Source organism: Cervus elaphus, chromosome 5, assembly GCF_910594005.1.
Source record: "Cervus elaphus chromosome 5, mCerEla1.1, whole genome shotgun sequence".
NCBI lineage: Eukaryota > Metazoa > Chordata > Mammalia > Artiodactyla > Cervidae > Cervus > Cervus elaphus.
In genome coordinates, this window is record NC_057819.1 from 12,681,211 (window position 1) to 12,701,833 (window position 20,623).

The 20,623-nt window shown below is 51.5% G+C and overlaps 1 protein-coding gene and 1 long non-coding RNA gene across 4 annotated transcripts in view; one reads left to right on the forward strand and one right to left on the reverse strand.

Annotated features, from left to right (window-relative positions):
* TBX3 (T-box transcription factor 3) lies at nt 1-13,574 on the reverse strand. Of its 2 annotated transcripts, XM_043901733.1 has the most exons (8): nt 12,621-13,574; nt 10,688-10,955; nt 9,714-9,773; nt 9,307-9,453; nt 7,270-7,346; nt 6,025-6,182; nt 3,917-4,593; nt 1-2,084 (listed from the first exon to the last, which is right to left on the reverse strand). In XM_043901733.1, the coding sequence occupies exons 1-8, from the start codon at nt 13,007-13,009 to the stop codon at nt 1,608-1,610; spliced, it is 2,253 nt and encodes a 750-aa protein (XP_043757668.1). In that variant the 5' UTR covers nt 13,010-13,574; the 3' UTR covers nt 1-1,607. The 2 variants fall into 2 exon arrangements, with proteins under 2 accessions (XP_043757668.1, XP_043757670.1); XM_043901735.1 differs by lacking the exon at nt 9,714-9,773.
* The window catches only part of LOC122693841, a 27,765-nt gene continuing 19,958 nt past the window's right edge, over nt 12,817-20,623 (forward strand). Inside the window, exons 1-2 of one of the 2 annotated variants that reach the window (XR_006341027.1) lie at nt 12,828-12,945; nt 13,519-13,806. This is a non-coding gene — a long non-coding RNA (uncharacterized LOC122693841). Of the gene's footprint in view, nt 12,946-13,518; nt 13,807-20,623 lie in introns of both variants that reach the window. The other variant, XR_006341028.1, reaches the window with a different exon arrangement.

A 20,623-nucleotide genomic window follows, 5' to 3' on the forward strand; every position in this document is an offset into this window, starting at 1 on the left:
GACATTTCAATAAAAATTTATTGAAATTTCAACGAGATTTTTAAAGGGGGGCGGGGGGAAATACAGAAAACCAAAGAACTCATCAACAATTAATAACACAAAATATACCTTCATGAAATTTTTGTCTTTAAACCATCTCTCAGCACCTGACTTTTTAACTGTGAATATCTCTCTCTAGAGGCACCAATTCAAAACATCAACACTGAAGACAGTAAGTAGTCAATTCCACTTTGTTTTGAAGAAATCAGAGACTAGCAAATACAAATAGGAAAGAAAAATTAGAAAGTCAAACCACAGCCTCTGCACTCCCCTCCCGCCCACCCTCCCCAAGCAATCTCAAAAACACTCTTAGGAATTTCAGGTGGGGCTAGGAAGTGGCACCACCTCCCCAGTTTTGGGTAAAATAGGCAAATAGCACTTTCCCCCAGTTTTGGACATTAAAAAAGAAATTTTCTTTGCAGACGACTCTTTTGAAAAGTGTGTTGGTGTCGGTGCAGAAAGTGTGTTTTCTACTTTTAAAAGCGATCCTGTGACCTTGAAATAAAACTGACTATAGGAAAACAAAACCACAAAACCTGACAGCTGCAATCCTATTTACATAGAGCTATGTACAATGTCAATAAATTAAAGTTTAATTTTCCGAGCATTCATATTCCACCTATTTACAAGAGTTATCAAATAATTACATAAATACTTTGTCTAATAGTCTCGCTTCTTTATTTTTTTTTTTAAAAACCTTGTTATTGCATATACAGGAAACAGAAAAGAACTGCCAGAGGGACAACATGAATCCTGCTACAGAACTTAGATAAAATAAATTCATTTTTGGTATCTTCCCCATCCCTTCCTTTTTAAGTCATCCCCCTTGGGGTTGTCAATGATCTAGGAAAAGATAAGGGATCATATTTTCTCTCTAAAAGCAAGCATTCAAAAATAAAACCCACAAATACATTACTGTGGAACATGCAAGAGACCTAGAGCTCTTAAAACATCACAAGAATTATTAAAAAGACACAGATTTCCTTAATAGAGACTAAACAAGGATGGCAGAGACTTCCCTCCCCAAACAATGCTGCCCAGTAATTTATTTAGAACTGATAAGCACGTCACTAGAAAGTTTTTAATCTTCACGAACAGAATCATGTTAATGTATCCATTTGTCCCCAGTATTTTTTTTTTTTCAATTTTGTGTTTCCACTTGGGACGGTGAAGGAAAAAAAAAAAAATACACACATATATATAGATCTTCACTGGAGGAGAAACTTTTCAACACCTCCCCTCCTGGGGCCTGGCTACCTCGGCTCTTCCCACAGCTTCCAGACCAGCCCCCAAGGAGATGCTCTGGCCGCCAAGGCTTGAACTCCTACCCCCAACAGCTCAATGCAACTGGGACGTTTCTGAGCCAGATCCCGGATGTATAAACCACAGCCAAGAAGACAGGGCCTGTTTCTAGCACATTCTCTCCAGGGAGTCCAGCACCCCTTTCCCAGACAGGGCTGCACAAAAAAGGGCTGACCTCACTGCACGCCCGCGGTTTATGTGACATCCAACAAAGTGCACTGCAGACTGGATTGGACCGGAATGAAGAGACTTTTCTGGGGAGGGGTTTACGGGGAGGCGCTGCGGGACCTGTCGGGCTTGGCTTCCAGGCCGCTGACCAACCGCTGGATGTTCTGCAGTTCGCTGGTGGCCGCCTCCTTCTCCGGGCAGAGCTTGGGCGACAAGGACACGGAGCTGGAGGAGAGCGTGGAGGAGCGGCTGTTGAGTTCCGAGCCCGAGTCCACGGCCACCGAGGCCGGGCTGGCGGCCAGGGCGTTGGCCTTGCCGTCGAGGGGGCCCGCGGCGGCGGCGGCGGCGGCGGCGGCCATGGACGGCAGGGCGGTGGTGAGCAGGCCGCTGCTGTCGGGCACCGGCACGGGGATGGAGTAAGGGCTGTAGCGCAGCCGCGGGCGCATGGTGTTCAGGTTCAGAAAGGGGTGGCGGTGCACCGAGCTGGAGGCCGCCGCCGAGGAGGCGGCCGCGGCTGCGGCCATGTACGTGTAAGGATAAGGAAACAGGCTTCCGAACGGCGACATGGCCAGGCCCTGGGCGAGGAGAACAACAGGGCAGAGTGAGCAAGCGGGGTCTGCGCGGTGGGGAGGAGCCGACCTCCTCCACCCGCCACCGTCCCCGCGGACGAGTCCTTAACCTCACTCCCTGGGGGGTTGGGGGGGGGCGGGGGGCGGATAGGAAGCAGGACGCTCCAACTTCTGCGTCTAGACCCAAATCTGAGCTGAGTTACCCTAAGCCAAATTACTCACTCCCTAGGCCTCAGCTTTCTTGTATGGCAAAAACGGAAAAGTTCACCAATTCGTATTCTTCTGGGGGACTCTGGGGGTGTGAAATGAGCTGCTGCTGCCTGCAATATGCTTCACACAGGGAGCCTGGCCATCAAGACTGCTGGAAATTCTCCCATCAGTCAGTTGTTCCACCTGTTAAATGGGGCTACAGTCTACCCCACAAAAGTAACTGGCTGAAAAGCAGAGGGCATAAACTACTGGACATACATTCCCCCGCCCCCCACCCATTCTTGTTGCACCACCTCACAGCCCTCCCACTCCATTCTAGAAGTTTCTAAAAAAAATAAATAAATCTGGGGAAGATCCTTAAGCAAAAGGAAAAGGAGCGAGGGTAGGTTGGAAGGGGACAGAGTAAAGGGTATTTGCTATAAACAGAGATAGAGAACCCTAGATATGCTGGTGGAGCCCCAGATATTACAAGTGGAGAGACTGAGGTAGGCCCCCGGGTATAGGAAGTCAGTCAACTAGCAAGTGGCAGAAGCAGAATTAAAATCCTGGGGCCCTGGCCTAGGCTAGCTCTCTTGGACCCACTCACTGCCTTGAGTACTGTTACTACTTGTTGATCCAGGCAGCCCCTCAGCCACCTGTCACCTCCCCACCAGTGAGGTCTCCAGAAAGGACTAGACCAAGAGATGGGAGGGATGGTGGAAGAGCAGAAGCCTTTTCTGGTTCCCTCCTCCCCAGAGGGGAGGAGGCCAGTCCTGCCTCTTGGCTCAGGGAAGGGAGACGAATGTGCTCAGACAAAACAAAAGGCAAGGGCATGCAGAAAACCCCATAGAATCTTTTTGCCCGGGTTCAGAGCACTTCCAGCGGCCTGAAACGTCTCTCCAGCTGCTGGGAGCCCCTACACAGCTGTCTCAGCCTTACACAGGCTGCTAGGCCTGCCATAGCCTCAGTCTGTCCTCTGACATTTCCCACGTGTGCACAAACTATTAACCCTTTAGGGAGCAGGCTGGCCTGCTTGCAGTAGGGGATGGGAGGGGGCAGGGAAGTAGTCGCAGGGAGTCAGTTCCCAATCCCAGGCCGTGGTATCTCCCTAGTCTTGGGGGAGGGCTGGCTGTAAAACATTTAAGAGACTTTTCAACTCTGAAGCTAAAATCACAGCCCTGGAAAAGGCCCCCAAGAGCCTGAGTGCCTAGGGCTAGAGACTCAGGTCCACCACCTACCTCCACCACCTACCTATCAGCTGTGTGATCTTGGTTAAGTTACTAAACATTTCTGAGCTCTGCTCTTTCATTTAGAAGGTGGAGGTGATCACAGGATCACCGAAAAAGTCAGAATAGATCAAGCACTGAGAAGAGAGTGCCTGGCACAAAGGAAGTGCTGTGAAGAGTTATTATCTATTATACCACCTAGTTACTCTGCTAGACACAGCCCTTAACTTAGGGGAAATTTTGTTTTAAGTTTTGAGGGGGGAGTATGAGTTTATGATGAATCAATGAGATAAGCCTTCTTGCCCCTAGTAATAATAATAAATTATTATTATTAGGCAGGGAGATTCGGTGAGGGTCTGGTTCTAAAAGGCAGGCAAAGGAGAGTGAATGGAAGGAGGGGCTACAGAGGCAGCTGATAAATACCTGAGAGGCCAGAACGTGCTGCTGGAGATGGAAGGGCAGGGTGGCCGACGCCCCCGACAGTCCCTGCGCCGCGGCAGCCGAGGCCATGGCCGTGGAATCCAGGCCCGAGACGCCGGTGGAGGCCCCGGACACGGTGGCCAGCAGGGGCCCCATGCCGGCCGCCATGCTGGAGAAGGCGCCCCCCATGGCGAACTGGCCAGGGTGCAGGAAGAGCGGGTGCCCATTGAAGAACTGCTGGCCGGCCAGGCCAGGGGCGAAGCCGAGGCCAGGAAGGGGGCCCTGGCCCAGGTGCGCGGCGGCCGGGTCCGTCTGCACGGTGAGCGGCGCGAAGGCCTCCTTGCCCGGCAGCGCGCGCGCCTCCTCTGCGGCCTTGGACGTGGCCGCGCTCTCGCGGCCCGGGCTCCGGCGCTCCTCGGCGCCCAGGCCGCGGGTGCTGGACGAGATGGTGGCCGGGCTGTGACGCGAGTCGGGCGATGCCTTGTCAAGCCGCCCGCTGTCCCGGGGCCGCCCGCCGGGCTCGGCCGCGAAGAGGTGTGCCTTGACGGCCGGGCTGCCCTTGTCCCTGCACGGATCCTCGGACGTGGTGGTGGATATCTTGGCCGCGTCACAGGCCTCGGGGCCATGCTCCTCTTTGCTGTCAGCCTCCGCGTCGCTCTCCCCCTCGCTGGGACACAGATCTACCGCGGGAGGGGGAAGACAAGCCAGGCGGAAGGGCGTTAGCTCTAAAACCTGGGCCAACAGAACTCCAATGCCCCACTTGGAATCCCCAGCTCGGCCACTTCCCAGCTGTGCAACCCGGGGAAAGCCTCTTAACCTCTCTGCACCTCAGTTTTCTCATCTGCAAAGTGGGAGTGTGACAATACCTCAGACTTTAGAGGAAGGGTTCCACCAGCTAGTCATGTATTTCAAGTCTCTAGCTAGGGCTGCAATCCTCGCTGCAACCCTTCCCAAAGGAGTAGTGAATTTTACTATTTTATACATGTGGACTGATCTACTAGGTCAGACAAAGCCTTTACTGTCCTTTTCCCTCCACTGGATTGCAAATTCACTTTAAAAAAAAACTGATTTACACTAAAACTCAGGGCAGGAACACCTTCAGTTACCCGCTTTGTTCCCTGAATGATTGATTTCAGTCCCTTCCACAGATTTGTGGACTCTTTCAGGAAGACTTGTTTGGAGAGAACCCTGAGGTCTGAATCGGTAGTGGCAGACATGAACTCCCCTCCCCCCCCCCCACACCCCCCTGAGCCTTCTCTGTTTGCCTCTGTCTCTGCAGACAGAGATGGGTGGTGGTTGGGGGGTGCCCACTCACTGCCTGGAGACAATCATAGATTCTCTTTTTCTCTCACCACACCCTCTGTGGGTGTCCTACTAGAAAAAAAAGAAAAAAAGAAAAACCAATCCCATTTTGTGTTTAAAGCTTAAACAGATTGAAGACATAAAGGACTTTCCTTTTATTTCACTTAAAAAACAGGTTTCCTCCCCTTGAGAGCATGTGTGTCTTTCCAAATAAATAGTTCTTGCTCTTTAAACACAGGAGATCAACTGAGGATCTGAACAGCTCCTCCCCTTCCACCCCTGCCCTCCCCAGCTCCCACTCTCAGGGCTCATCTCCTATCTCAGGTCTAGGGTGGCTCTAGAGCTGAATTTTTCTCAGCCCCCTTCCCTGTTCCAAGTGGCAGAGAATCACCTGTGTTCCCCCTCACCGCCACCCCCCCATCAGTCCAACACATTTTAAGCTAGAGTTCAAAGATATTAAAAAAAAATAAAAAATATATATATATAAAATCAGTTGTTACTTGGTTGGAGGTACAAAAGAGAGGGATGCTCCAGCCCCCCACCCCCAGAGGGGACACAGGAAGAGACCACCCCCTCATCCCTGCCAGACCAATGTCTGGCAGAAAGGAATCTGAGAGCTCAGACGAACTTTGAGGGGCTGGGGGCACCCCTGATTCCCTTTGGTGAGATTTGGCTTCTGTTTTACAAACTTCTAGAAGTATCGGAAGCTTTGCAGGGGCAGGTTCCCTGGAGGATGCTCCCAGCTCCCAACTCTTCATTCAAGCCTCCAAGACGTGGAGAAATCTGAGGTCAGAGGTGGCCAGGCTCACCTTTGAGGTTGGATGTTCCTACGGTGGACACGGCCGGGGAGGAGGACTGGGCGAAGCAGTTGAAGGCGGCCTGTTCGCTGGAGGACTCGTCTGAGGTGCCATTCTCCTTTTTGTGTCTGTCATCAAACACCCTCATGGACTGCAGGGTGAGTTGCTTTCTGTGGCAGAAGCCGACACCCAGCATTATACAGGATGTTCCCCCCTCTCCAAAAGGTTCGGGCACACACACCTCACCCGCCCTGCATCTGGGATGACACTAATTCCCAGAAATCTCTATGCCCTGGGGGCGGCCACAGGGATCCAAGCCTTGCTCTGGACCCGGGGACTGGGCTGAAGACTGTAGCCCAGGGGGAGGGAGGGAGGAAGAAGGCTTGTATTCAAGACCAGAGGGTTTCCCTAGGAAAGGGGCGGCTGGCTGGGGCTTGCTCTTTAAAAGCCAAGAGCAAGAGGGGAGATGGGAGCTGGCCAGAGATCCGCTGAGCAGCCCGCCTCACAGACCAAGGAGAAGAGAGGAATCAAAGTACTGAATACAAACAGCAGACCAGCTCTGGACTGGTTGCTAAGATTGGGAGGAAGTGGTTATTTCATGGTGCACTTTACTGTAATCATTTCACCAACACATTAATCGGACTAAAAAAGAATCTATTTCCAGGTGAGAAACTATTTTTTAATGCCCACCCACTCCCCCAGGGGATAGGTTAAAAGTTGGGGCTGATTTTATAGATTTTCAAAATTCTTTGAAAGCAAGTGGGGGAGGGGAGAGCTTCTTTTATTTACCATCCAGCTGTCAGCTTAATGCAAAATGATACATGTCCCCACAGAAGGAGGGAGCCATATATGTCTCCAGGGGCCTAGTTTCTGTCTGAGGGTATTTGCAAGACAAGATTGCAAAAATTCCAAAGCGTTTTTGTGAATGGCTTAGTCCTTTCCTGGGACCTGCCCAGAATAAACCTAAATTAATTAGGAATTAATAGGCGTCTGTATATAATCTGTTATCCCTGATACTTTTCTTCCAGAGACATCTATGGAGGTGGCCTAGCTGACTTTCTTTAAGGTAATATGGAGGAAGAAGAAAAAGTAGTGTAGTGAAATCTGTAGATTCTTGATCAAGGGGGAGTACATTGTTTTCCACCCTTCCACCACCATTCTCAAGATAAGGGTCTGCATCCCACTTCTAACAGCTGAGTCCTAGGACTCAGAAAAGTGATTTTCTAAATTGTCTGAGAAATGACTGCCACAGCTCACCTTTTTTCTCTCCTGCCATTTCCAGTGTCCCGGAAACCTTTTGCAAAAGGGTTGTTGTCTATTTTTAACTGAGTTATCTAGAGGAGACACAAACAAGAAAGAAACATTGGCCTCATTTTCTAGAATGTTCCCAGAGTGTTGTCCCCCAACTCAAATGATCCACGCGAAATCTGACTTCCAACTGGAGAAGTCATTTGGACATGCCAGGTTAAAGAGAGAGAGGAGAACACAGCAGAAGTTTGAGGGAGCCCGGGGGGAAAAACCAAAGGAAACTGCCATGGCTGGCGTTACCCATAGGAGGCCAAACCAGGGATTCTGGGCTGCAATGATCCTGCCTGGGCAGCCAACAGCATGGGCTTAGAAATGGAAAAGTTGTCAAAAGGGCAACCTGTGGATCTTAAAATTATGCCTTCATTTTGATTTTATATATATATATATATATAGTGCAATTGATCATAAAATATGTTATGGTATATTTCCTGCCCAAACACATGCACACACATTCACACAGCACACCTTCCAACTTTTTCTGTAATCTAATAAAATGATTTATGGGGTTTCACCACCTTTGTGCTGGACTGAGTTTGATTTTTTTTTTGCTGGGTGTTGGGGATGGGGGGGGACATGTTTGAGGAATTACAATATTGACAATTACAGAATTTAAAGGACCGAATGACCGCTGAAAGCATTTGTTTTCATTTATATGCCCCTGCCACCGCCATTAGGTGGAGAAGGCCCGTGGCTGCTTTGATCAAAAATGCTATATTTTATTATTCCATTAACAACTTAGATTCACAGGGTACTGGGTCTAGGATTGTGCATTTTACACACTAAGGAAAAATCGTACGTCGTCTCTCAAATCCCTTTCCAGGGATGGAGGCAGAAGGGGATGATGTATACAGAGTTCGCTGGAGGTGGAAAAAGGGCCCCCTGGATGGATTCTTGCTCTTGGAGTCAATTCCTCTGCACTTCTTTCAGGGAGAGGAGACCCTGATGTCTTTAGTCTTCAGATGAAGAAAACATACCTGGAACACCCCATCAGCGGGCCACAGAGAACCCACCCATAGTGAGAGTAAAATCAAAATGTAGGGCGGCATTGTCCGGTGAGCTGGATTGGCACTGAGGGCCAGGGTTCAGAAGTTGAAGGGCAGGGGTCTTCAGGTGCCCCCTGCCGCCCTCACCCCTACCCCCAGTAACTGCCTGCTAACAGCCACGCTGGAGACTGGTGGCCTGGCAGCACTTTCTCTGTGTTGCTCTGTGCACACACCCATGACCTTCAGGCAACTATAGCTTACATACCAGGTGCCGTCTGCTCTTCCATTTGGGGGTACTCCTAATCCCCGGCCTCAGGCCCAGGGAGGGGAAAAAAAAAAGCCTTCAAATGAAGTGGTGACTTTGGTCATCTCATCTCAAAAGACTCAGACAACTCAATTAGCATGACCCTGTGATCAGAGTAGGTTTTTTCCAAACACACACACACACACACACACACACACCATAAAAAACACAGCAGCATAAAAGGTAATAAAAACCAGACCAGCTACTCAGGATTTCTGGCTAGGGGAGAAAATCTGGTCTCCGCTGAGACTTCCCTCCCAAGATCCCTACTGGCTTTTGCCTTCAATTTTTAGCTGGTTCCCTTCGAACCTGATTTCTGGATCCTTCTTCCTGAATGCAAAGAGGATGAACCTTGAAACAGACAGGGGAAAGCTCGGGTGGGGGTGGGGCAGGCAACCTTAAGGTGGTTACAGGAGGTTCTCACAGGCAGTGTTAGTCTGGCTTTTTTTTTTTTTTCCCCTCACTCAGCATTGGATCCCTAGCTGGTTAAGTTTTTTCAGTTTTCTTTCTGCCTCTGCTATGTGCCGGTACCCCCTTTCCCCCAAGCTCCACTGAAGGTCAAATCACAAAAGAAAAATCAGACTCCCATTGCAATGCTCTTGTAACTTTCTCATCCTCACCCCAAAGCAGCTTAAGGGATGGAGGTGAGGGTGGGGAGGTGTTAATATCACCATTAAAAAGGAAAGCAATTTTGGTTACCTTATCATTCTGGTATGCAGTCACAGCGATGAATTCGGTTTCGGGGAACAAGTACGTCCGAAAAGTACTATAAGGAAGTTTTAAGATGTCATTGGCCCTCACGATGTGGAACCGGGGCTGGTATTTATGCATGGAGTTCAGTATAGTCTGCAGGGGCCGGAAGAGGAGAGACACACATCACAAGAGGATTTATCCGGGGACCAATGCGTTCCTAGGACCCCTGCCAGGCTGATGTCTACCCCACCAACGGCACTGGGGACCCCACCTTCTCGGAGTACCTCGGTGGGAATCTTCAGCTCCCCACTTGTTACATTCTGGAGAATCCAAATTGCTCCTCAGTTTCCAAAGGGTGCCCTCCGCCCCCCCACCCTCACCATCTAAGGTTGCTTTGTTGAACCCTAGCCTACCTGAGTACCAAAACTATAATTCCCCTGCCACGTTGCTTGATCACTTGGGAAGGCCAAAGTCTTAAAAGATAGAGAAAAACATGCATTTTAATTTACAAAATGATTCAGTCCTTTAAGCGCCCACTAATTGATGAGCCCAATCCACTTAAAGCCCTGAAAGGCTGAACTCTAGAGAGGAATATTTATGCCTTAATCAAATCAAGGGCTTCAAATGCAATTCCTGCCCGCTGAAGATATGTCCGTGCCATTCATGTCTTCCTGGGCCTAATCTTTCCGCTTATTCCTCACTTATCACTCTGTTTATTTTATTGAAATGTTGGGGAGGCGTAGGGGCAGGGAGCAAAAGGTCGCTTGCTTGACTTTTACAAGCAATCTAAGTCTCTGGAAAGTTTCTAGGGACTCCCGCGCTGAATCCATACATATATTCGCAACACACATGCAATTTTTGTACCGGGAGATCTAGGTCTCATTTCAGGTAAACCTGACCTTCACCTGAGCCCAATTCCTTTTTAGTCCAAGGGAAGAAAAATCTTTCAAAATCTGTACCCACACCGTCTCACCAACGCAGTCGAGGTTTCGAACCTTAAAACCCTCCCAAACAATAATACTATGACTCGTTTCAAAAATAGAAGTATGATATCGTAAAACAAATCCTTTATGAACATCTAACTTTAAGGTTGATTTTCCATCTTCACGATGGGTTTTTAACTTTCCTGTCAGGTCAAGCAGTTACCAAGACCTGGCCTTGCCACAGAACAGGAGCCGATAAAGTTCTCTCGCCCCTCACTAATTTAGAACGCCAGGCCTTCTATTATCCGAAAAGAAACACCCCGGAATTCTCTGTGGATCGAACAAGTTTGCTATGCTTTGTAACTGAGAGTGAGGGAGAAACTGGATTTTACCTGGAAGCGGAAAGCACTGCCTTTGCTAGGGAGAAGACAGGAAATTTTAGGAAGGCAAGCAGTGAAACTTACAAATCCATGTTTGTCCGAAATGTTGTTGGTGAGTTTCAGTTTGTGGAAAGTGACAACTTTGGACATCCACTGTTCCCCAGTAGCAGGGCTGTCTGGGTGAATGTACATTCTCTTCGGCATTTCAGGATCAGCCTTTCCTGCTACCATCCACCGGGAATTGTGAAATTTATAGCGACAGTCATCCGCAGCGATAATGTCCATCAACAAAATATATTTGGCTTTTTTATCCAGCCCAGAACATCTTACTTTAAATGGAGGAAACATTCGCCTACAAGGGAGAGAGATGAGGGAAGAAAAGAAACCGAAAAAAAAAAAAATCACTCAGAATCTTGGGTTTGATCCCCTATGCTAAAATACTTAAATCAAATTTAAAACTTTGTTACAATTGATGATCTTGTACCAGTTCAGAGTAGGACGGCTTGGTGCGAAATTGCTTCCTTCAGCAACAGAAGGATTAAATACGCTTCAATGTGTCTATTTTAAATGGCCCAAGATTCAAAACAAGTGAATAAGGGCACTGGGTTTCTCTACATTGTCTAATAATTTCTTTTTAATTTTTTGGTCTCTTGTATGACTTTTGAGGTTGCCCTCCTTAGAGGGAAATTCTTGCTTCTGTCTTTTCCTGCGGGTGTCTAGTTCTAAACAGCTTGGGGCAGGATTTTAGTCGACTTTGGTTAACCAAGGCTAGAATTTTCCACCAGCCGTGGATGAGAGAATATTAAACGGATCAAGAAAAGAAATGTCAAGTCGGGACCCCTCTCCGCTGTGGAACAGTAATCCCGCTGCTGGCGAAATGAAACTACTTCGGTGAGTTCTCCAAACGAATTCTGCAGACTGGGGTGAACTCTGAGGCCTGATCACCAGCCCGCCTAGCGCGCTGCTAACCACGTTCCCCCCCCCACTGCTTGGGGCCAGACCCAAACTGCAAGACTCCACCACCAAACTGGTCTTTATTTCCCTGAAGTGTTAGCATTCGGTACTTTTGACTTAAAAGGGAGCAGGGAATGCATCGCTGTGAAACTGTCTTCTGGGCTGGAGGATAAGTGGCAAACTTTGGCCTCGTTCAGCTTGGAAAGACACAGAGAGCTAAAGAGAGGGATTTTCCTTTTATGCCTTCAGCTGTATGCCTTGATAGACTTCAATGCCATTAAAAAAAAAATCAGTGACTTTAAATGACAGGCACGTTTTGGTCAGGCCAGGACCTCTAAACAGTATGTAAAATATAGTCGATAACAGTCATACATGAAACAGCAGTACGTATATCTCCCTGCTGGCTTCTTGGGTCTGCAAACACAATCTGAACCATCCAGAGTTGCCTGTTGAACTCTCCCTTTGATTACAGACACAGGAACTAGCATTGACAAACCCCAAATGCCCTTCGATTTCTCCCTAACCCTGGCAGGGGGCAGGCTCAGGCCCCCTCCAGATCCAGAAGCTAGGCTGGAGGGTTGAAAGGGCAGGGCAGTTTCTGCCAGGCCTCCCACTACCACACAAACAAAAAGAGCTGTTCAGTGTTTCTCTCTGAAAACAAAATGAAACAGAAAAAATACAACATCTACAAAGACACAGGGATGGTCCAGAAAGGTCTGCACAGTGCTTTCCTGCAATGGGGGTGCTTTTCTTTCTTCCTGCAGATGTCTGTGTACCACTGAAAAATTCTATCTATCCCATAGAAAACCCAGTATGCAGACCAGGTAGGAAAAACCACCGGCTGCAGACGCCCAGGTAAGCTGAAATTTCCTATCACTAGGGCAAGGCCGGGGAGCTTTCTGTACACAGTTCTGGGCGGGGGTGGGGGGGGGGTACTAAGTTTTCCTCTAAGTCAAATAACTGGTAAACCGACTGTTCTGGGAGAAGATAAATAAAAGGAGAAAAGAAACCTCCAGTCGCTTAGGGGAGTTGTGGGGGCGGGGAGGGTGCGTGGCTTGCTTACCTTCCCGACTTGGTAATGACCATCTCCGTGCCCCGCTTGTGGAATTGATCCCAAAGTTCTTTGGCCTCCAGGTGTACCTTGGGGTCATCCTCTACTTCTTCTTCGGGTTCCATGGTCTTCAGGGGCCTCAGATGGGTCTGAGGTCCCAGGGACGAGAATGGGATGCCGGTCTCGGCCGCCCCCACCAATTGATCCATGATCGGCTTGGCCAGGGCGCCGGGCAGCGAGAGCGCCGCCGCGCCGTTGGGAGGCAGCGTCAGAGCGGGGAAGAAAGGCGGCTGATGACCCAGCACCGCGCTCATGGCGAAGTCCGGCGCCCGGTGAGGTAGGAACGGATGGTAGGCCATGCTTGTCCCAGGAATGACCGGATCTCTCATGGAGAGGCTCATCCACTCCAGGCGGGGCGCTGGGCTCCAGCCGGGGACAAGTCCGCAGCTGCTGTTTAGTTTTGGTTTGGTTTGTTTTTTTAACAGCAGCGCATAGTTTGGAGGGGGGAAAAAAGCGAAAGAAAAAAAAGGGCGGTGGGAGGATCACAACTAAAGCACCTCAAAGTGAAGAGGGGGAAGTGTCTTTGGGGCAGGGGAAGGCCGCTTTTAAAGAGGGCCAGGCGAGAAATCAGGAGACGTAGTCGCTTGTGTGACTGTCCCGGTGTCTGGCGTTTCCAAAAAGCCACTCCTGGAAGTCGGTTTCCGAGGCGAGGGGAGCGAGCAGGGTCTGGACTCGCGCCGGAGCCCTGCCGCTTGGCTCGAAATAGACACGCCTGCCCTGGGTCCCGGCGATTGCTCCCCAGCCCCCAGTTCTTTGTTGCCGACGCGGACGGCTCTCCTAGGAGACTTTTTTTTTTTTTTTTTTTTTACCTTTTCTTCTCCTTCTTCTTCCCCCGCCCCCCCGTCTCTAGCCTTTCCCTTCGGCTCGCGGGAGGCGTCTGCAGTTGCGCTAGACCGGCTGGAACTGCGAGCGAAGAGAGCGGAAAAAAAAAAAAAAGTCTCTCTCCTTAAAAAAAAAAAAAAATCTCTGATGGAAGCCCTCTTCTACCAGCGCTATCAAAACTTGAACTGCAAGCGGGCTTCCGTTCGCCCTTCTCCTCCGCCTTCCTCCGCTCCGAGCCTCCGGAGGGTGTCTGGGTTTCAATCCGAATCTTGCTGTGTGTGCTCTGCTCCCGCGCCTCTCTTCCTTGTCCTAAAACGTGAGCGAATTCCCTTCCTAAATCTGCGTCCAGACGCGCAGGACTGGGAGGATTTAGAAGGGGGGGGGGGGAGGAGGAGGGGAATGAAAAGAAGGGAGAGAGAGAGAGTGAGAGAGAGACGGAGTGGGAGAAGGAGCGCCAGGAGAGGGAGGGAGCGAAAGAAAGCCAGCGAGAGCTCCTCGCCACCCTCCTCCGCCTCTAGAATTCCCCGGGCGTCTGCTCGGCGGTCTAGAAGGTCGGGCTCTGCTGTGGGCCGCGGGGAGCCGGAGGCCTCTTGATTGGCTCTTTGACGCTTTCGGACCAATTGTGTTGCTGCATAGGCGTGGTTTTCACAGGTCGAGTGCTGGGGGATAGAGCCGAGTTATAAAAAGAAGGTGTCGGAAACTGTAACGTCGCAGCGCCGCAACGGTACTACTGCCTGTCCTGTGAATATGTCAACAGGATCAGAGGGAGGGCGGGGAGCCACTGGGAGCGCGCGCACCGGGTCGCCTCTAGGTGGCTTATCGAGAGATCGCCGCAGCCCCGGAGCTCGCTCTCTCGCTCTGGCTCAGTCCATGTCTGAAATGCCTCAGTCATCCAGCCCGGGATCGAGGGAGGAGGCTGGGCAGGAGGGAGCACGGGGGAGGGAGGCGGGAGCTAGCGAGCCTGGCCAGGAAGGCGGAGAGCGCGCCGGGCGCCGGGCAGGGGCGCTCGCCTCTCGCGCGCTCGGCTCGCCTCTCCGGCCGCCGCGGCCGTTTCCCTCTCCCGCTCACCCTTTTAACCCGGCTCCGGGCGAGCCGAGCGGACGGCCTCGGCTTCCGTGAGCTGCCATCCGGCCGCCGGGCGCGACAAAAGCCGGGCGCCGCGGAGAGGCGAGCGCCGCCGAGTCTCCAGGCTTGTGCGCGCTCTCCAGCCCCACGTGGAGCCAAGCTCCTCCCGGCCGCCGCTCAAGGGCTCCCGAGCTCGGGTGTTTCTCGTTGCCGGTCTGCCCGGGCAGCAGGGCTCGCGCGCGGGCTCCGGAGCACGCGGGTGCGGCCAGATCTCAGCCCACGCGGGTGGGGGCTCCCTCCCCACCGCGCCCCACCCGAAACTATGCGCGGAGACCCAGACACCCCCAGCACATTTGTACGCGAACACGCAGCAGTCCCCTAGGACTCAGCCACTCGCGAAAACCACATACACGCAAATACTGACCCAGCCTGCACGGCAGTCCCGGGTCTGCGCTCAACTCACTCCGGAGGCGGACTCGGGCTTTTTTTCAAATGCATTTACCAGCCCTTTTGGATAGATCTCGTCTTTCTTTTGGACTCGGACTCCCGGTTTTCCACCTGAATGTGTATGTGAGAGCAGAGGGGGTATCTGAACAAAGTGAGCAGAGCGAGGGACTAGGTTCTGGGCCTGTCCGCGTCCAGCCGCCGTCCTCCCCTCGGCGGTCGGCAGGGTGAGGAGCTGCTGGAATGGGGTGGGCGAGCTGGTGAGCGGAGGTGCTCCAGGCCCGTATCTTCTCCAGGCATCGCAATTATCTCTTGGTGCCTCAGTTCTTTTCTCCACCCGGGGACTTATCTCGCCAGAAGTCGGGGGTGAATTTGTAAAACAAACCGTGAAACGCCCCCACCCCAGAGGCGAGGTGACTGGCTCCAGTTCAGGGGTGTGGGGGGGGGGGGTGCTCAGCAAGGGTGAAGGGGAGGGACGCAACCGGATCTCATCCACCAGACCTGTCGCCGAATTGGTAACTGTTACCGCAGGTCCCTGTCCGGGTCAGAGGACTCCCCAGACCCACATTTCCCGATTCTAGGGGCCAATGAGTCGGGCCATCCGTGCTTAGACGGAGGGACGTCTTGGGGACAGTATTCTTTTACCCTTCCTAAGCTGGGAACTTCCTCCAGTGGAACCAAGAAAGGACTGCTTGCGGGGCCTAGGGGGTTAAGAACGCCCAGGCTCGGGTTGTTACGTGTGTGTCTGTGTGTAGGTAACCAGCAGAGCCCTCTCTTACATTTTGCCTCGTGTACCCCCTAAACCCCCAGCTCCCAGATTCCGAAGTGGGAGCAAGGGGGGGGGGGGGGGTGTGTGAAAACTGCAGTTCCATTGTGGGCCAACCGCGCCGAGATTGGGGCGGAACTTTTGAGGCGACGAGATTTTTCCAGCCTCGCATTTTTGACGCACATGGTTAAGAGCGCTTGGCGCCAGCGCTAAGAATTCCCTGAAGTCACCAGAGAGAATAAGAGTGGTTCTGCGAACTCCGTCTGGCTTGCCATCTCGCCCCTTTCTCTCCCTTTCGGTCTGTCTTCTGGCCTTCTCTCGGGCTTTCTCTGCGGTGATGGAGCAAGAGCGGCGGGGGTCAGGGTGTCGGCTCACGATGCCCCCTCCCGCGTCCCTGGCGGCCCGACCCCGGAGGGTGCGAGAAGCCCAGGCCTTTCCCCTTCTGACTCCGACCACCGAGGTCACCGCAGGGTTTTCACCAGTCTCCGGAGGCAGAAACCCGCCCTTCCCCCACTCTGCTGGCCGCCGGAGCCTGGGGCCGCACCGCTGGGCTTTCAGCAGCGGCCCCAAACCCGGGGTCTGGTTTTGCCTGCACTCGCCGGCCAATCTCTGCTCCGACGCACCGAAGAGAAGGAAAGTAATTCTGCAAGCACGAGATGACCCCCTCCACCCCCACCCCCATCCACATCCACCCAATCGGTGTCCTAAGCATCCAGAAGCCCAGGAAGAGAGACATTTTACTCGGTTGTCCGCATGCTGGCCTCCCTTCGGTTTTGGACTGTGGGAGGGGAGCTTGCTGATTTCACTTGTAAATATCTCGACTTGCCTTTGGCCTCAACGGTGGAGGTGGACTTAACCGCGATTTCGGCCCCTTCTCTCACGTGCCTGTTTTTGCCCATAGCTCCACCTTAACCCTGGGGTCACCCCAGTTGCCACTCCAGCGCGCCAGAGAGGAAGGCGGGAGAGGAAAGTTTGTGGGGTTCTGAATCGAAAATGTCGACATCTTGCTAATGGTCTGCAAACTTCCGCCAATTATGACTGACCTCCCAGACTCGGCCCCAGGAGGCTCGTATTATGCAGGGAGGCCGCAGTAACTGGGGATCAAAAGCGGGAAGGTGCGAACTCCTCTTTGTCTCTGCGGGGCCGCCGCGCCCCCCTCCCGGTGGGTGATAAACCCACTCTGGCGCCGGCCGTGCGCTGGGTGATTAATTTGCGAACAAACAAAAGCGGCCTGGTGGTCACCGCATTCGGGTTAAACATTGGCTAGCGCGTTCCGAAGACTTGTGCCAGGCCTGGCGGCTGGGACAACTTGTAGGCCAGCGCGCCACGGGCCCGGGCTTTTGGGCTTTTAGGCTCTAGCTGAGGGCTCTACCAAGGTCATTTTTTACCCCTCTCCATGCAGACCCCCTCGATCTTCTCCGTCTCTCTCCGGGCCTCACGTTCAACAAAAGACAGACGGGGAAATACTGAAGCAGCCTAGCCTGCCCCTGGGCAGAGCCTGAGAAACGGTGCTTTAAAAGAGCGGGAAAAGGAAGCCAAAATTTGAATCCGAGAGGATGCGCCGAACTTCTTGTGTCCCTTCAATATTCCTCCGTCTTTTGCAAAGAGTATTCACCTAATTGTAGGCCTGATTTTTTTTTTTTAATCTCTGCAAATCTGGGATGTCTGAAGTGTTTAAGGTGAAGAACAGTATGAATGCGGATTCTAAAGTGGGCAAGGGGCGAGGAGGAGCCTCAGAATAAATGTATGTGCACACGCGCGCGCACACACACGCACGCGCACGCAACCAAATCTTCTATCCTCAGGTCAGGCCACGCAAGAGGCAGAGAAGCCCCCCGCCCCTTGCCGAAGAATCTCCCTCAGGAAGCCTCTGAGGCTCCCACTTTTCCTTAGAGCATCCTCTGCCTCCCACTCTAAAGGGCGGCAGATCGACCCTTTTGTGACCTAATGGTGTTTATCTGGAGTTTACAAAAACCCCGGCGGTGGGGGGGGCGGGGGTCGGTGGGGTGGAAGGGGAAAGGATGGTGGGTAGGCGGGGTCGTTTACTTTGGCAAGTTTGCTGTAAATATTCTTTTCAGCATGTGTGAGGTCTGGCGAGGGACTATTACACGCTTATTCCCCCTTAAACTTTCACCCACCGTTTGCTGCGCAGAGCTGTTTTTCAGTCCGAGGTGTCGCTGAACTGGGAACTCTGTTGACATAAGGACATCCAGGGGTTTCTCCAGGAGGGTCTGGGGCCTAATTAAGAAGTTTACTATGGAGGTCGGTCAAAACGTAAACTTTCTCTGGGGAGGGGCTTTCTGGGTAGAGACGGCTCCCTGTTTCTGGCCAGGGCCCCTGCCCATGGGATCCCAGGCTCTTTTGATAGTGACAGACATTGAAACTGACTAGGTGTCTGCTTCAGGACTCCCATCATCCTTTGCATTCAATTCCCCAAACCCTGGAGGTGATTTTTTTAGCGGGCACCTCAGGGAGGCAGCTCCCCTGGGATGAGTGCCTAGGTTAAGTTCCTCCAGCAGATAGCAGCCAGCACCCTTCTTTCCACATTAGCACCCCTGTGCTACCCCAAACCCTGACTCTCTCACACGCAGCTCTGAAGTCAAAGGAGGACTTCATGGACCTGGGAGGCTTGGTTTTCCTCTTGGAGTTTCGCATCTTTCCCTACCTTCCCCCTGCAAATTTGCTTTAAGAGCCTAATGCCTCTCAGGTCTGGAGGCTTCAGGATCAATCTTTTTGATGGAGAGTCAGTTTCTCCATCCTTGTTTCCCTCCAGAGGTAGGCACAAGAGTCTTGGTTGGACCAGACAGGACACCCATTTCTGTTTCTCTTTCTTCTGCTTGGGCTATCCTCTCTCTCTGTCCATGTCTTTCAAAATTCCAAGACTGCAGATTTGTGTTCTTTGTTCTGTTTTCTTCTACTTTCTCTTCTCTTTCTGGCATCCGTCTAGTTCTCGGCTTCTATGACTCCTCAGTCTCTACCTCCCAGCCTTCACTTCTCTCATTTTTTTTTTTTAATTTGTATTTATTACCTTTTCTGTTCTTTCTTCTTCTCTTCTCTATTTTCTCTGGCTTTCCTGGTCCTCTCTGAATTCTCTTCTGCCTTTCTGCATTTCTGTATTGCCTCTGTATCCACCCCCAACTCTTCGTCTTTTCCAGAAATCAAGACAGGCTGGAGTTACCTCTCCCTGGGGTTCAAGCAGACACCTTCCCCTCATATCCCTGGTCAGGACGATAAGGTGCCCTCCAAGACAGAAGAATGCTGGGCCCATTTGTGTAGATTTGAAGTCTCACTTTCTGCTTTTAGTACTCCCCAAACCACCCTTTGCCCAGGGCTGGCCTCTCACCTCTGCTCCAATGCTCTAATCTCCCATCCTTTCTCTCTCCCTCTCCTTTCCAAGGCAGGAGCCCAGGGTGAAGGGCAGCATGGCAGGTTCTAAAGCCCCAGTTCCCAGCCTCTGTCTGGCCCCAGCAGCACAGGGCTTTCCTGTAAGGCACATTTCCCTGTCCTCTGACAGCCCTCTAAATTATTGATCAGGGCGATTAGTGCAAGAGCCTGAAACGCGCGCGCGCGCGCGCGCGCGCGCATGTGTGTGTGTGTGTGTGTGTGTGTGTGTGTGTGTGAGAGAGAGAGAGAGAGAGAGAGAGAGAAGAGTGTCAAAGTTGTCTGGCTTGGGGGGGAAGCAGTATTTTTAGTACAGAGGTTGACTTTGGCGCCAGTTGGTTTATGCTGTTTCTAGAGCATCATTCGTTATATACTTAATCCATGCTTATCATACCTCCCTTTAATGTAAATATGTTTTTGGCAGAGGCAGAATGAAAAGATTTCACCCTCTGCATTATTCTTATTAGCACCCACCTTTCATCAAAGCAGATCGCTCTGCGAAATGGCAAATTTGTAAACGACCAATGATTTAGAGAAGTTGGAAGGGAAGCAAGGAGGGAAGGATGAAGGAAGTAGTGTGTGTGTCTGGGGAGCGTGCTTCTTATACATCTGTGAAAGGATTTTTCCCTCTCTCTCTCTGTCAGGAACAGGAACTAATTGTGGTTTCCTAATTTCAAACCATTCTACATCTTCAATGCTCTCTTTGTGTGTTTTACCCCGATTACTTAAAAAAAAGAAAGAAACCCAAGATAATGCAATGGATATTTCTTAGTCCAGCAGAAATGAGTTCACTGGGAAGAGGCTGGGAATTTTTCCTCTCATCTTATCTGATTCAGCATCTGCAAGGCGCAGAGCCAGAGCTGACTTCGGCCTCAGGCACCGGGCACTGTTGACCACCCAAAATCTTTCTTCTTTCAACATCCTCTTTCCAGATGTCTCAGTCGAGACAGGTAAGGGTGTCAATGGCACTTCAGCAATCTGTCCTAAGAATGTAGCCTCAGGGAGTGGTGGGAATCTCGGGGACAGAATATTTCAAAGGGTGAAGGGAAATAGACCGATGTATTCTCCAGTCCCCAGTTGCAGACTGAGGGTGTCCACTGACTGAACAGGAGCCCCTAATTCTGTGACTTTCTGCTTTTGCTTCTGTCCATTATTTCTGGTGGTGTTGTTAGGTGCCCCGGGGTGGAGGGGCAGACAAGGTGGGGGGAACAAGGGACTGGGTAAGTGAGAGGGCATGGCAAATCGGATGACTGCTACAACTGTGAGGGAGGTTGACAGGGCAAAGGATCAGCTCCTCTAAAGCTGCTGAACTAACTGTCCCTGAGTAGCCTCAGACACGTTTCCTCAATTTGAGCACAATATCCATTACTATTTCCCGTACTGGGTTTCAATTAAAAAGGGTGAGAGCGGAGAGGGAAGGCTGGAGATAAATGAAAGGGACCAGTGAGCACCCAAGTTGTGTGTATCTGTATGTGTG